The sequence below is a fragment of the Malaclemys terrapin genome, chromosome 17 (assembly GCF_027887155.1).
Source record: "Malaclemys terrapin pileata isolate rMalTer1 chromosome 17, rMalTer1.hap1, whole genome shotgun sequence".
Taxonomy (NCBI): domain Eukaryota; kingdom Metazoa; phylum Chordata; order Testudines; family Emydidae; genus Malaclemys; species Malaclemys terrapin.
Window position 1 is genome coordinate 13,629,413 of NC_071521.1, and position 13,194 is coordinate 13,642,606.

At 56.0% G+C, this 13,194-nt stretch overlaps 1 protein-coding gene across 1 annotated transcript; it reads left to right on the forward strand.

Annotated features, from left to right (window-relative positions):
* Positions 1-2,578: 2,578 nt before the first annotated feature.
* On the forward strand, positions 2,579-12,964 carry CFAP157 (cilia and flagella associated protein 157). The gene is made up of 9 exons (XM_054007894.1): positions 2,579-2,768; positions 4,594-4,865; positions 5,934-6,087; positions 6,723-6,990; positions 7,346-7,476; positions 9,304-9,454; positions 11,378-11,569; positions 12,290-12,451; positions 12,761-12,964. Exons 1-9 carry the CDS (start codon positions 2,617-2,619, stop codon positions 12,866-12,868), a joined length of 1,590 nt encoding a protein of 529 aa, XP_053863869.1. The 5' UTR covers positions 2,579-2,616; the 3' UTR covers positions 12,869-12,964.
* Positions 12,965-13,194: the final 230 nt, after the last annotated feature.

Here is a 13,194-nt window from a genome sequence, read left to right on the forward strand (position 1 = left end):
CCCTCTAGGAGCGAAGGACCTGCCGCTGAACTGCCGCCGCCAATCGCAGCTTTTTTTTTTTGCTTGGGGTGGCAGAAATGCTGGAGCCGGCCCTGCCCCTTCTCACCGGGTGACATTTCACAGCTGCTTTGCACAGGTGTGAATGATACCGGGTGCACGATGCAGAGGGTAAGACCCTTGGCTTCAGAAGAGCGGTTCGAAGTGACCCTGCGGCCTGAGCATTCCTGTACAGGAACCAATCACTCCCCCGGTAACTGGGAGAGACCTGCTTCTAGCCATTAGAAATGAGCCCAGACTTACCTCCGTTTATAGAACCCTAGAACCTGCCTTCTCGGTAGACTGGCAAAGCAGTTCAGTGGAGTAAGAAAATGCACTCCCTGCCCCAATGGGGTGTCTCTGTCTAATCATCGCCTTCCTTCCCAGTTAGATCTTTGAAGTGATATTCCTCCTCCCTCCCCTCCCATTATATACTTGGCACTAGAATTCCTCTAGTCACTTTAATCTACCACCCACTGACCTTGCCACATTTGATTAGCACCTGCCCAGAAAACCAGAGAAGAATTTAATGCCAGGCCTTTGGGTTACATCAAATGGCCCGTAAAGTTTCTTGTTCAGTGATGCAAAACTATTTGCTCTTACTCACTTTGGACTGGGCCAGGGCCTGGAGCAATCACAGGGTGCAACCTAACTGGTCTCCATGTGACCTTCAGTAAGGGCACAATGGTAGAGGAAGCTATGGACCAAATGCACCATGCCTAGAACTGTCACTCTGCTTGTATCAACTCAGATGCGTTTAATTGTAGGTGTCAAAGTCCTTTACGAAGGTGAATTACTATCACTGTACCCATCTCACAGATGGGAAGATCAAGGCATAGCCCAGGTGCCCCTGAGCCACTGGCAGACTTGGTGTCCTGCTGCCCAGTTCCATGCATTAGTGGCCAAATCATGCTAGATTTTGTATAGGGAACCAGGGCCGGCTCCAGGGTTTTGGCCGCCCCAAGCAGCCAAAAAAAAAAAAAGCCGCGATCGCAATCGCGATCTGTGGCAGCAATTCAGTGTAAGGTCCTTCGCTCCGAGCTGGAGTGAGGGACCATCCGCCGAATTGCTGCCGAATAGCTGGACCTGCCGCCCCTCTCCGGAGTGGCCGCCCCAAACACCAGCTTGCCAAGCTGGTGCCTGGAGCCGGCCCTGTAGGGAACAAATCCTTGGCTGTATCCCAAGGCATCCATGCCTGTGTGACTTCCCTAAGCAGCCCCTGACTATCTTAGCGATTTATATGACCCTGGAGCATCTGAGCACCTCCCAGTCCTTTTAATGTGTTTATCTTCAGGTGGCCCCTGTGAGGTAGGGCAGGAGTATTATTCCCCAATTACAGGGAGGGAACTGAGGGCAAGAGACGCTAAGTGACTTGCCCATGGTCACATGGGGAACGTGTGACAGAGCAGGATTTAAACCCACATCATCTAAGACCTTGACTAGAGCCTTAACCACTGCACCATCCTTCCTCTGTCCCACCTTTTCACATCCACAGCAGCTGTATTTTCCTTGGTGTGTATGCCTGCTTTAAACCAAGCTGAGCAGGGGACGGTGTCGTCACTGCAGCTTTGCACTATTCTAATCTAGCACACAGGGTAACATCCATGGGGGGGGGGCCCCTTTTGCATGCTCATTCCCATGTAAAGGGGTTTTACCAGGGGGGAGGGCATTGGAGTGGGGGAGTGTCAGGGACTGCGGGATCCAGGGAGGAACCCACAGGGAGCACTTTAAGAGCTCATTTGTTTTTCAGGAGGGTCAGAGGGTGCCATTGGCCCTGCCCTCTGCAGCAAACTGTGGGGCATCCCAAACAACCCCCCTCACCTGGAGGGAGGGGGCACAGTACAGGGAACACCCTTGGGGGGAAGATGGAGGGCAGCAAAGCCTGGGGCCGCAGCCCAGGGGTCCCCAGTTTGGGGGGTGGCCCAGCCCAGGGGATTCCAGTTTGGGAGGGCCCAGCCCAGGGGTCCTCAATTTGGAGGTGGCCCAGCCCAGGGGACTCCAGTTTTGAGGAGCAGCCCAGGGGTCCCCAGTTTGGGGGTGGCCCAGCCCAGGGGACTCCAGTTTTGGGGGGGCAGCCCAGGGGACTCCAGTTTTGGGGGGCAGCCCAGGGACCCCCAGTTTGGAGGTGGCCCAGCCCAGGGGACTCCAGTTTTGGGGGGCAGCCCAGGGGACCCTCAGTTTGGGGGTGGCCCAGCCCAGGGGACTCCAGTTTTGGGGGGCAGCCCAGGGACCCCCAGTTTGGAGGTGGCCCAGCCCAGGGGACTCCAGTTTTGGGGGGCAGCCCAGGGACCCCCAGTTTGGAGGTGGCCCAGCCCAGGGGACTCCAGTTTTGGGGGGGCAGCCCAGGGACCCCCAGGTTGGAGGTGGCCCAGCCCAGGGGTCCCCAGTTTGGAGGTGGCCCAGCCCAGGGGACCCCCCTGGGCGGAGGGCGCAGCTCAGGGGTCCCCAGGCGGGGCCGCTGCCCCTTGCGGGCGCCTGGCCCTTTAAGCCCCGCTCCCCGTTGCTATGTACAGCGCGCTGCCCCGGTGACGCGGGGCCCCGCGAGGCTCGTCCAGCGCCCGCCGGGCTCCCGCCGCGGCCATGGCCCCCAAGAAGAAGGGCGGCGGCGGCGGCAAGAAGGAAGACGCGGCCAAGGAGCCGAGACCGGAGGGGAAGGCGGAGCAGCCCCTGGCCGAGCACAGCCGGGAGTTCTACCTGCTCCAGATCCGGGACCTGGAGAAGCGGCTGGCCCGGTGCGGGGTCCCCCCCCCCCCCGGGCGCTGGGCTAACCTGGGGCGCCCACCCAGCCGCCGGGGAGGAGCCGGGCCTGGGGGTGGCTGCGCCCCCCGAGGGACGAGCTGCGGGATCCCCATCCCGGGGGTCTGTGCCCACCGAAGGGGCTAAATCCCGCTGCCCGCGGGACCCCCAGGCTCTGCCCACACTGCCCTCGAGGGACTCTTTGGGACCCTTTCTGGGCGGGGGCATCTGCGCCTCACCGCAAACACCATGGGGAGACCCGGTCAGCAGCCCCCCCAAAGCCCAGCTCTGTGGGTGTTAAGCTGTTGCCCGTGTCCCTCCCCAGAGACAGCTGCATTTCAGTGAGGGGTGAAGGGTGCCTGTATACGGCCCTCCCCAGAGACAGCTGCATTTCAGTGAGGGGTGAAGGGTGCCTGTATATGTCCCTCCCCAGAGACAGCTGCGTTTCCGTGTGGGGTGAAACGATTCTTGTAAATACGGCTTGCTAAGTGCTCTGGGGCCAGGTGTTTCAGAAACGTAGGTGTTACGATGATCGCTATCCAGGCTCATGATCACCCTTTACTGCGGATGCTGCAGAAGCCCGTGAAGCCCTGGGTCAAAGGTGCAGCTTCTCTTTCTTCTGCTCCCAGACACTTTGCATTGATCCCGTGGGCCAAATTCAGTCCTTGTGTAAGCAGGTGCAGCTCCCATAGAAATCAAGGCACCTTGCAGCAGGACTCACTTTGGCCGCCTGTGTTGGAATTAGAATGGCAGGGCTGGGCAGAGAATGTCCACTTCCATTCTGGTGTCCACCTCTTGTCTCCTTCCCATCCTGGGATAGGGCTGGGGGGGGGGGTCCCCAGCTGCTGGATGGGAGTGCAGGGGAATGGGCCATGAGTAGGGCCCTACCAAATTCATGACGATGAAAAATGCGACTTGGACTGTAAAATCTGGTCTTTTGTGTGCTTTTACCCTATACTATACAGATTTCATGGGGGAGACCAGTGTTCCTCAAATTGGGGGTCCTGACCCAAAAGGGAGTTGCAGGGGGGTCACAAGCTAATTTTTTGGGGGGGGAGGGTTGCGGTATTGCCACCCTTCTGCGCTGCCTTCAGAGCTGGGTGGCCAGAGAGTGGCAGCTGTTGGCCAGTCACCCATCTCTGAAGGTAGCGCCCTGCCAACAGCAGCACAGAAGTAAGGGTGACCATACCATACCATGTCACCCCTACTTCTGCGCTGCTGCCTTCAGAGTTGGGCTGTCGGAGAGCAGCAGCTGCTGGCTGAGGGGCCCAGTTCTGCAGGCAGCAGCGCAGAAGGAAGGGTGGCAATACCATACCAGGCCATCCTTCCTTCTGTGCCGCTGCTGGCGGCGGCTCTGCCTTCACAGCTGGGCTCCCAGCCAGCAGCCGCCGCTCTCCAGCTGCCCAGCTCTGAAGGCAGGGCCGCTGCCAGCAGCAGTGCAGAAGTAAGGGTAGCAGTATTGCAACCCCCCCCCTACACACACACACACAACTCCTTGTTGAGTCAGGACCCCTACAATTACAACACTGTGAAATTTCAGATTTAAATACCTGAAATCATGAAATTTATGATTTTTAAAATCCTGTGACCGTGAAATTGACCAAAATGGATCGTGAATTTGGTAGGGCCCTAGCCATGAATAGTCCCCCTCTCCAGTCCCACTGCAATCAGGCTGTGAGTTGTGCTCCTGTGCACGCCCCGTGCCTGTGCCCAGGCAATGGGAGAGACTGGACCAACCTATAAATAGGTGAGGGGCAGGCAGTCAGCCCATCCTGGAGACTGCTGTCTGACTGCCTGTTCGGCGCTGCTTCCCCCTGGCAGGTACCAGCGGAAATGGGACGAGCTGCAGGTGAACGAGACCCTCTTCAGGGTGGAGTACGATCAGATGGCCAATGACAACAAGGAGATCGTGGCCTTTCTGAAGAAGACCCTGAACCAGCGGGTTGATGAGATCACTGACCTCAATGACCAGCTGCTCAGCCTGCAGCAGGCCAAAGAATCCGAGAAGGACGCCTTCGAGGCCCAGCTGGCCCAGGTTCGACACGAGTTTCAGGAGACCAAGGACCAGCTCACTTCGGAGAACATGCTGCTAAGTAATGTGCCCTGGCTCAGATTGGCCCCTTCCTCTTCCCCCTTGCCCCATAGTCCTTCCGGGGGCGGGGGGCTGCTGGTGCAGCCGTGCAGGGACAGAGCCTGGAATACTGAGGGTTGAACAGTCCCAGTCTGGGTTTGTGGCCACAGGCTGTTGGGAGAACAGTCAGTGGAAATATTCTGGCTGGAGTGGGTGGGAATTAGTACCCCCACCCTCAGGCATTTTTTTTTTTTTGTGATGAAAATGGTTTCAGCAGTTTTTGTTTTTCATTTTCAGCAGCACACTTCAACTCTTAGTAATAAAAAGGCTTTGAAAAATGATTTATTTATTTGGCCCAAAGCTGCTGAAAACCAAAAAGAAAAAAAAGTTGGGCCTTTGGCAGAAGGTTTTTGAGTTTTCTGATGAAAAATCTTAAATTTTCATTTAGCCAAATACTTGATTTTCTGTAGAAGAGTTTCACTGGAAAATTTTTGACCAGCTCTAATTCCAGCTGCATGTGGTGAAGGACACATGGGGGTGTGGAGACAGAGGTGGTGTATACATAGGGTGACCAGATGTCCCGTTTTTAAAGGGACAGTCCCGTTTTTGGGGACTTTTTCTTATATAGGCGTCTATTACCCCCCACCCCCGTCCCGTTTTTTCACAGTTGCTCTCTGGTAACCCTATGTATACACATTTGAGCCTCCCTCTCTTTCCACCACAATGTGGGTTGTGGAAGGCACCTTTCCAGTGCTGGAGGCTCCTGTCTATTGCTGGTCCCCATAGCAGGTACAGCCTGGGCAGCCTCAGGGCAAGCTTTCCTCATATGCTGGCCCTATATTATTGATATTACAGCAGTACCATTGTGCTAGGTGCTGTACAAAAGTACTAAAGAAACAGTCCTGACCTCACAGAGTTTGCGATCAGGGTGGTTAAGAAGATGCAGAATAGGAGTGTGGTGTGAAGAGCAGTTGGGGAGAATCTCACAGTGGGGTTTGCCGGCTTGAAGCACTTTGCTTCCCGCCCCTCCCCCTCCCCCCCCCGTGGCTAAGCGTGGTCCTTCTGGGGTCCTAAGTGATCTCTGTGGCAGGTGGGAAGCTGGCTGCGCTGGAGGAGTTCAGGATCCAGAAGGATGAACTCATGGGCAAGTTTGCAGCCCTAGAGGAGCAGCTGAAGAAACAAGAGGACGATCACAAGGAGTATATCTATAACCTGGAGAGGAAAGCTGTGCTGGACAAAGACAGGTCAGTGCCAGACGGAGACTGACTGTGTGTAATTCCCCACTGGAGTCTGAAGGTGGGAGTGTGGTCTCGTGGTTAGTGCCAAGTGTGGGACTTGGGAGCCATGGTTTCTGTTCCTGGCTTTGCCACTGACTCGCTGTGGGACCTTGAGCAGGTCATTTCACCTGTTTCCCATCTGTAAGATGGGGACGATATTCGGGGGGAAGAGTGAGCCTTGATGACTGGGAAGTGGTTTGCGACCCTGGAATGATGATACTCAAGAAGGGCAGACGACTGGGATTCAGGGAGGGTTCTCTCCCTTGGGTGAGTGGGATGCCAAGAGAGCTACCTTCTGCAGCCTGGTGGTGGATGGGTGCTGTGCAAGGAGAGTTTCCATCTAGGGAGGTGCTGGGAGAGCTTCCCCAATAGACAGGCAGGAGAGCTCCTTCAGCGGGCCTGGGGGTGAGTGGGATGGTGTGAAAGCTCTCTCAGTGGGTGGAGTGCCAGGAGCACTCCTTCCCTCGGGCTGGTGCTAATCCTTTGGACTGGGGTCCGATTTGCTGGGGCTAAGGCGTTAGCAGCCGCGGTGGGCCCTGCCCCAAGAGTGACGTCCTTCTCTGTGTGTCCTGTGTGCGTACGCGCATGCCCCACCCCTGCAGGCTGAAGAAGGAGATGATGCAGCGTGTTAACGTGGTGGCAGCCGAGTTCCGCAAGGTCTCCAACAGCCAGATGGCCGAGACCACCAAGCGCACCATCCGCGAGAACGTCGCCATCAACGTCCAGCTGGCCAAGATGTCCGATCGCAGCTACGACCTCATCCAGGAGAACGACTTGCTGAAGGAGGCCCAGGCCGAGATGCAGAAGCAGCTGGAGATGCTGGAGCACAATGAGAAGCAGATGGCCAAGAACAGCCTCAGCAACCAGAAGGTCAGAGCTCAACCAACGCACAGAGGGGTGCGGGGTGCTGAAGCCAGGCTCTGGTTCTGTCACTGCTCCAGCTTGTTTGGACCTAGGGACCATGTGGTGGCTTTCAGGGGCCTGATCTCCCCATTCCCTGGAAGCGCTATTGCCCTACAGTTTGCTCAGACCCCCATGTAAGTGCAAGTGGGTCATCACTTGGTTGGCTCATTACCATGGCAGTAGGGACCTGACAGTGGGCATGGGCAACTTGCAGCCTGTGTGTGCAGCAGTGAGGGGGATAGGAAGCCTGGTCTGAGGCTGGTGGCTGAGACGTCCCTCTTGTCTCCTGATCCCGAAGCTGTGTTCCTGCTGCTCATTTCAGATGATTTGGATGCTCACCAATAAATGCAAGGAGCAGCAGGTGCTGGTGGATGAGTACAGGCAGCAGAAGGAGGCCATGCAGCAGCTGAAGGCGGCCCATGAGATGCTGCAGAAGGAGAACCAGGCACTAAGGTACGTGGAGCAGAGCGGAGGTCACAGCAAGCCGTTGGGGTCCCAGCGGCAGAGCTCATTTCCGTGCTGCAGCCGGGTCTTGTTGCAAGGCCATGTAGAGGCAAAGTAGAGTCCTTGCGCTGTGATCCCATCACATTTCCCAGGCTAAGTGTGGCCAGCCCAGGTGGGGTGGGAGACCTTCAAGGAAAACCCAAGTATTACAGGAACTGGGGGCCGTGCTTCAGAAAATGGTGCTCTGCCTCTGGAACGGCAAGCTCAGTGTGGTGGTGTATTGCCAGCTCTTCCACGCCACGCACAATGCAGAGCCTGACTCCAGCGGGCAGGGCCTGGAAGCTCAGTTCCACGGGAAATTCCCACATTTCGAAAACAGGTTTTGTTCTGAATAAAAAAAATGGAAATTTGTAACAAAACAAAAATTCCAATCGGCGTCTGCTTGGGGCTGCGAACATATTTCATTCTGATAATGTGGAATCATTTTGTTTCAATAAGGTCAAACATTTCAGTTTTGACTTTCTCATTTTGATTCACTGAATGTAAACGTTAATGTTCTATTAAAAGATTAGTGTTGTAATATTAGGCATTTAACACAGTATAGAATTGAGTAGATATTGAATGTTTTCGGATGTCTACATGAAATTAATCAAAATGAGGAAGCCAAAAGGAAACATTTTGCCTTTTCAAAACACAACAGGAAAGTCAATGGGATTCATTTGGACTTCTTCCCATTGAAAATGTTGTTGAAATCGACACATTTTGATTTTGACGACAGTGCTTTTTTCGATGGAGAACTGTGCTGTGGGAAATGTTTTGAGCAGGTCTAGTCCTGACCCCTTGTGCCCATGAACCCCACAGAGTGGGGACTTGGAAGAGTTGTGTTAACCAAGGTATCCTGGCTCAATGCCCTCTGCAATTGCAATTTGACCGGGGATTCTTCTTCACTTCCTGACCTAAACTGCCATGCAGTGTTGTGGTGCGTTTTTAAATAGTTGCCACTTTTCACCCTAGAGGTGGCTGCATTTAAGTGTTGAGGGAAGTGGTCCCTGTATATCCATTCACCTGTTTCACAGGGCCCTTGTGACATTTAACAAAGCAGTGTCTGTACAGCACTTGGAGCCCTTTGGATAGGAGAGACTAGGGAAGGGCCGAGTATTATCGGGATTATGCTTCCCCTGAATGTGTCTGTGTCACCTAAACCTGCTCAACCCCCTGACAGACTCAGCAAGGCTCTGTCATGTCCCCCCACCCCTCCAGAAGAGCTACTGCGCCTGATCCTGCCCAGAGGTCCCCAAAAGGTGTTCCCAGGCACTTCCCGGGGGTGTAACTCTTGGAAAGTAAACTCTCTAGGAGACCTTGCTTCCATAGATGTGCAGAGGGGGCTTAGCCCACCTCAGCCTCTCTGGGGACCTGACTTAGACACACATCTCCATGGAGACCAAATTTAGACACACCCACCCGTGCTCACGTATCTCCCTGATGGGCTGACTTAGACAGACAGGAAGGCGGACAGAGACATATACATACGTCTCCCTGGGATCTTGGCTTGGATGGCTAGACAGACAGACACGTGCACACATCTCCCGGGGGACCTGACTTGGCCAATCAGACAGACACATACATGCCTGGGGACCTGACTTGGATGAACAGACAGACAGACCTCTCTGGGAAACCTGATTTAGACAAGTGCATGCGAATGCGCACACAGCTCTCTGGGGCCTGCTGAAGGGGATGAGCACTTCCCCTAGAGCACCTGCACTCCAAGCACCCCCAGGTGAAGTGGCTGTTTGCTGTTTCATCCCTGGCTGTTCTTGTCTGGCTCCCTCACGGCAGACAAGAGCTGAAAGAGCTGAAGGAGGAGGTGAGGAGGAAGATGGTCGAAGGGCAGAGGCAGGCCAAGCTCCTGGAGGAAGAGCAGAAGCTCAGGAAGAATGCAGAGAGGATCTTGAACCAGGCTGTCGAAGCCCTTAAGGACCTGCTGCAGGTGAGATTCACACAGTCTCGGGGATTGGGGTGGACGTGTTCTGGTGGCTGCTTGGCATTAAACAGGCCAGAGCCCAGCGTGCTCCTGAGATGGCGACATTTCCTTGGTTTGCGCCCAAAAGCTAGAATAGCACAGACGCACCAATGGACATAAGACCACCGGGATCACGGAGGTCAAAGGTTAGGAAAGACTTGAGAATTAGAAAGGGAGCAATATTGTCTGCAGGAGCCTGGGAACCAGGACTCCTGGGTTCTATTCCCAGCTCTACCACTACGTCGCTGTGGGACATTGCGCAAGGCACGTCGCTGCTCTATGCCTCGGTTTCCCCAAGTGTAAAATGGAGATGATTATACTGACCTACCCCATGGGCAGCTGTGATGCTTGGGCTGTTAGTGTTTCGAGGTGCTCAGAACTCTTTCCAAGGAGAGTCTGTAGAGAGCAAAGCGGTTCCATTAAGAACCAGGTAACACAGGTACAGGCAGCAAACTGTTGGGAAACTCATGAGCTCTTGTAGGATAAAGGAGCTTGCCCACAATTAGATGCCCCTGACTGAGAGCCATATTGTTTATCTTGGGTACTTATATGGCCCCCGTTAGTAGGACCTGGGTAATATCCCCCCCCAAACACTCCAGTGAGACAGAGCAGTGCTACCATCCCCCTTGTACAGATGGGGACCTGAGGCACAGAGAGACTAAGTGACATGCTCAAGCTCACACAGGAAGTCTGCGGCGGAGCTAGGAATTGAACCCAGGCCTCTAGACACTCAGGCTGGCCCCCTAACCACTGGACCATCTGCTACCCTTGTCCTTGGCTCAGTCCCTATCGTGAGAGGCTGGCTCATGGGACAATTCCAGAGTCCTGAACTATCTGGGGTTTCACGTCATGGTGCTGTGTTGACTTGGCCGGAATTGATTTTGCATCAGGCAATGAGGATGTTGTGTCAATTAGGGAAGACTTGACATTAATAGGAATGGATTTTGCATCCATTCAGGGATGCTGTGTCACTTAAGGTAGATGCTGTGATAATCTGGCAGAGTACAATGGCCTCACCATGGTGTTGTGCCTCCAAGCACACATTGTGGTGAGACGTCATGGCACATGTGCCGTGCCTCGTGAGGGGTCTGCCCTGACCACACCCAGAGCCCTGGACTCTTTCAGATCTGAGCCACCAGTATCTTGCTCTGTACAAACACCCACCCCGGACCTTGGCACTGAATCTTCTGTGGCAGCTGTTCCCAGCTCTTTATTTTGCACCAAACCAGAATGTGTCAGGACTACATTGGCCGGACTCTCTGTAATTTCCCTTCTCCCCTATAGGGGGTGCTAGACTGTGGCATCCAGTTGGAGGGTAGTCATGGGGGAGGATGGGTCCATGCTGCAGGCTGCTGGGGCAGACGCCCTAACCCAGCACGTAAATGGTGTTTATTGCAGGTGGGGGCTAGAAATCCTCCTGTTACGCCAAGCGCTGAGGCTCTTACTGAACCCCTGGCTGCATCTGAGTGGGGATCCGACGACATGTCCTGTGCTGGGGAACAGGAGGCCTCCAGCTGGTGGGAGGTGGAGTCGGTGTGGAAGAGCCAAGAGATGCTGGGCTACTGTTCTGGGGAACCCCACTAAAGTCTGGCTTCAACCTACAACCAGCCCAACCCCCACCGGCTCCGGCTCCCTGCCCGCTGTTCTGAATGGCCGTAGGGCCTGATCCTTTGTTAGATGGGCACTTCCCTCACCTACTGGAGCTGCCAGGTTCTGGGTGCACTCCGAATGCGGGAGCCAGGGCGATGGTAGTGGAGACTGAGCTGTGGGGCTTCCTCTGCCTACAGTGGAGGTCCAACCCCTGTGCTTTCAAGTCATGCGGGGGGAGCAGGAGCTGCAGTGCCGTTTCCCCTCCCCTTGGTTCACCTCCCCTGCTTCGTCGCCCCACAGGAGAGGCCGTCTGATGAGGAGGATGGTGACTTTGACATGATGTTCCAGCTGCGCCACCAGGAGATGCTGCGGAGCCTGCTTGGCCTGCTGAGGCGGGGGACCATGGCTGGGCCCACGCATCAGGAGCAGGTGTTCGGGCCCCAGAAAACGGCCAACAGGGAGCATGGACTGGAGTCCCCTGCAGAGAGGCGAGTAGGAAATGCAGGGAATAGCCCCACTCCCCATGCAGCCCCTACCCCAGCATCTCTTCGCACCCAAGAGAGGCATGTCCCAGCTGGAGGCCAGGCCAGACCCCCAGAGGCAAAGGGGAGAGAAATGGGCTTGTCCCTTTTTGGCCTCTATAGTCCTGTGTGACACGTGGTTGCGTTTCCGCCTTCCAACTCTGCGATGTCATAAAACCTGCCTCCCTGCTCCAGTGATGTCATGACTCCCATCTCCCCCGACTTCTCCTAGAGCCCTCCAGGGGACGCATGGCAGATGAGACCCTCAGAGATCACCTTTAGCTCATTCCCCACAGGCCACCCACCAGCAATCTGATGGCTGCAACCTCCCACCCGCACTGACCTGCGCTGGCTCCATCTCGCTCTCCTTGCTGATCCCTTGAGCGTGCAGTTCTCCACTCTGGTCTCTGATTGTCTGCTTGCTCCCCCCCCCCCCCCCCCAAATCTGGCTGATCTTCTCTGGCGACCGCTGTGCACAGTTGCCTCCAGCACCTGTCCTGGCTAAGTCTGAGCTGGGGAGGCTCACCCTAGGAGGCACCCTACCCTTACTCTACTTCCCACCTTCTGCAGTATCTTCCCGCCAATGCCGTTCTAGTCTCTGCCTTCAGGGCAGCAGGTCAAATCCTGGGCTGCAGCATCCCCCCCATGTCACGTGGTCTAACCCAGCCCCTTTCTCCTCCGCTCCAGCCAGCTGCACCCAGCCCCGTGCCTCAAGACCTCTCCCGTCATCTCGCACCACTTGCTAGTGCAGCGGGGGCAGGGGGCGCAGCTCTTCCACAGCATGAGCAAGACGGGTCTGCTGTCCAAGACCACCCGCATCGGGACCGTCCACACCTACACCAGCGCCACGGAGGTGAGGGGGGCTCGGGCCACTGGGGCACGGCTGGCTGCAGAGCAGGGGTATCCTGGGAGGTTAGAAAGCGAGTCGCCCAGGGAGGGCTGGGCAGGCTCAGCAGAGAGGCTGAGGATTGAGGTGAGCACCAAGACTGACTCCCACCCAGCCCCTTGTCCCTGCTCCTAATGGTTCCCTCCATGGACCCACAGGGTCAGGGGAAGCGTATCCAAGTGCCAGAGGCATTGGCCTGCCCTGCCCCGCCCCCAGAGAGGGATGGAGTGACCGACCGGCGTGACAGTGTTTGAATCACTGCCCGTTTCCCAACAGCCACTGATGACTTCCTGGTCGGAGGAGAAACGGGTGAAGCAGCAGCCGATTCTGCCCCTGCCAGAGATAGCGGCCAGACGCTCCTTGCAGGGCCTGCTGACCAAATAGGGACACGCTGGGAGGGAGGGAGTTCCCCTTCCTGCCAGCCGATTGCTCCCTCCCCTGCCCCCAGCACCTGCGCAGAGGAGAGGGACTGAACGTAGATGGCAAAGCGTGTGCCGACTGGGCGCCTGGGTTTATTGTACAGTCTATGCAAAACTGCCCTATAAAACGATGGAGTTACTGAGGTGCCTGGCTGGGGACCAAGGACGGACAAGGCAAAGCTGAGACCAGGCCAGACATCAAGTCCCAGACCTGTTCTGCAGGGGCAGGGACAAGGTGCTGCTGGGACACAGTGATCCCAAGCTGGGCAAGGAGGCAGGCGCCCCTGACCA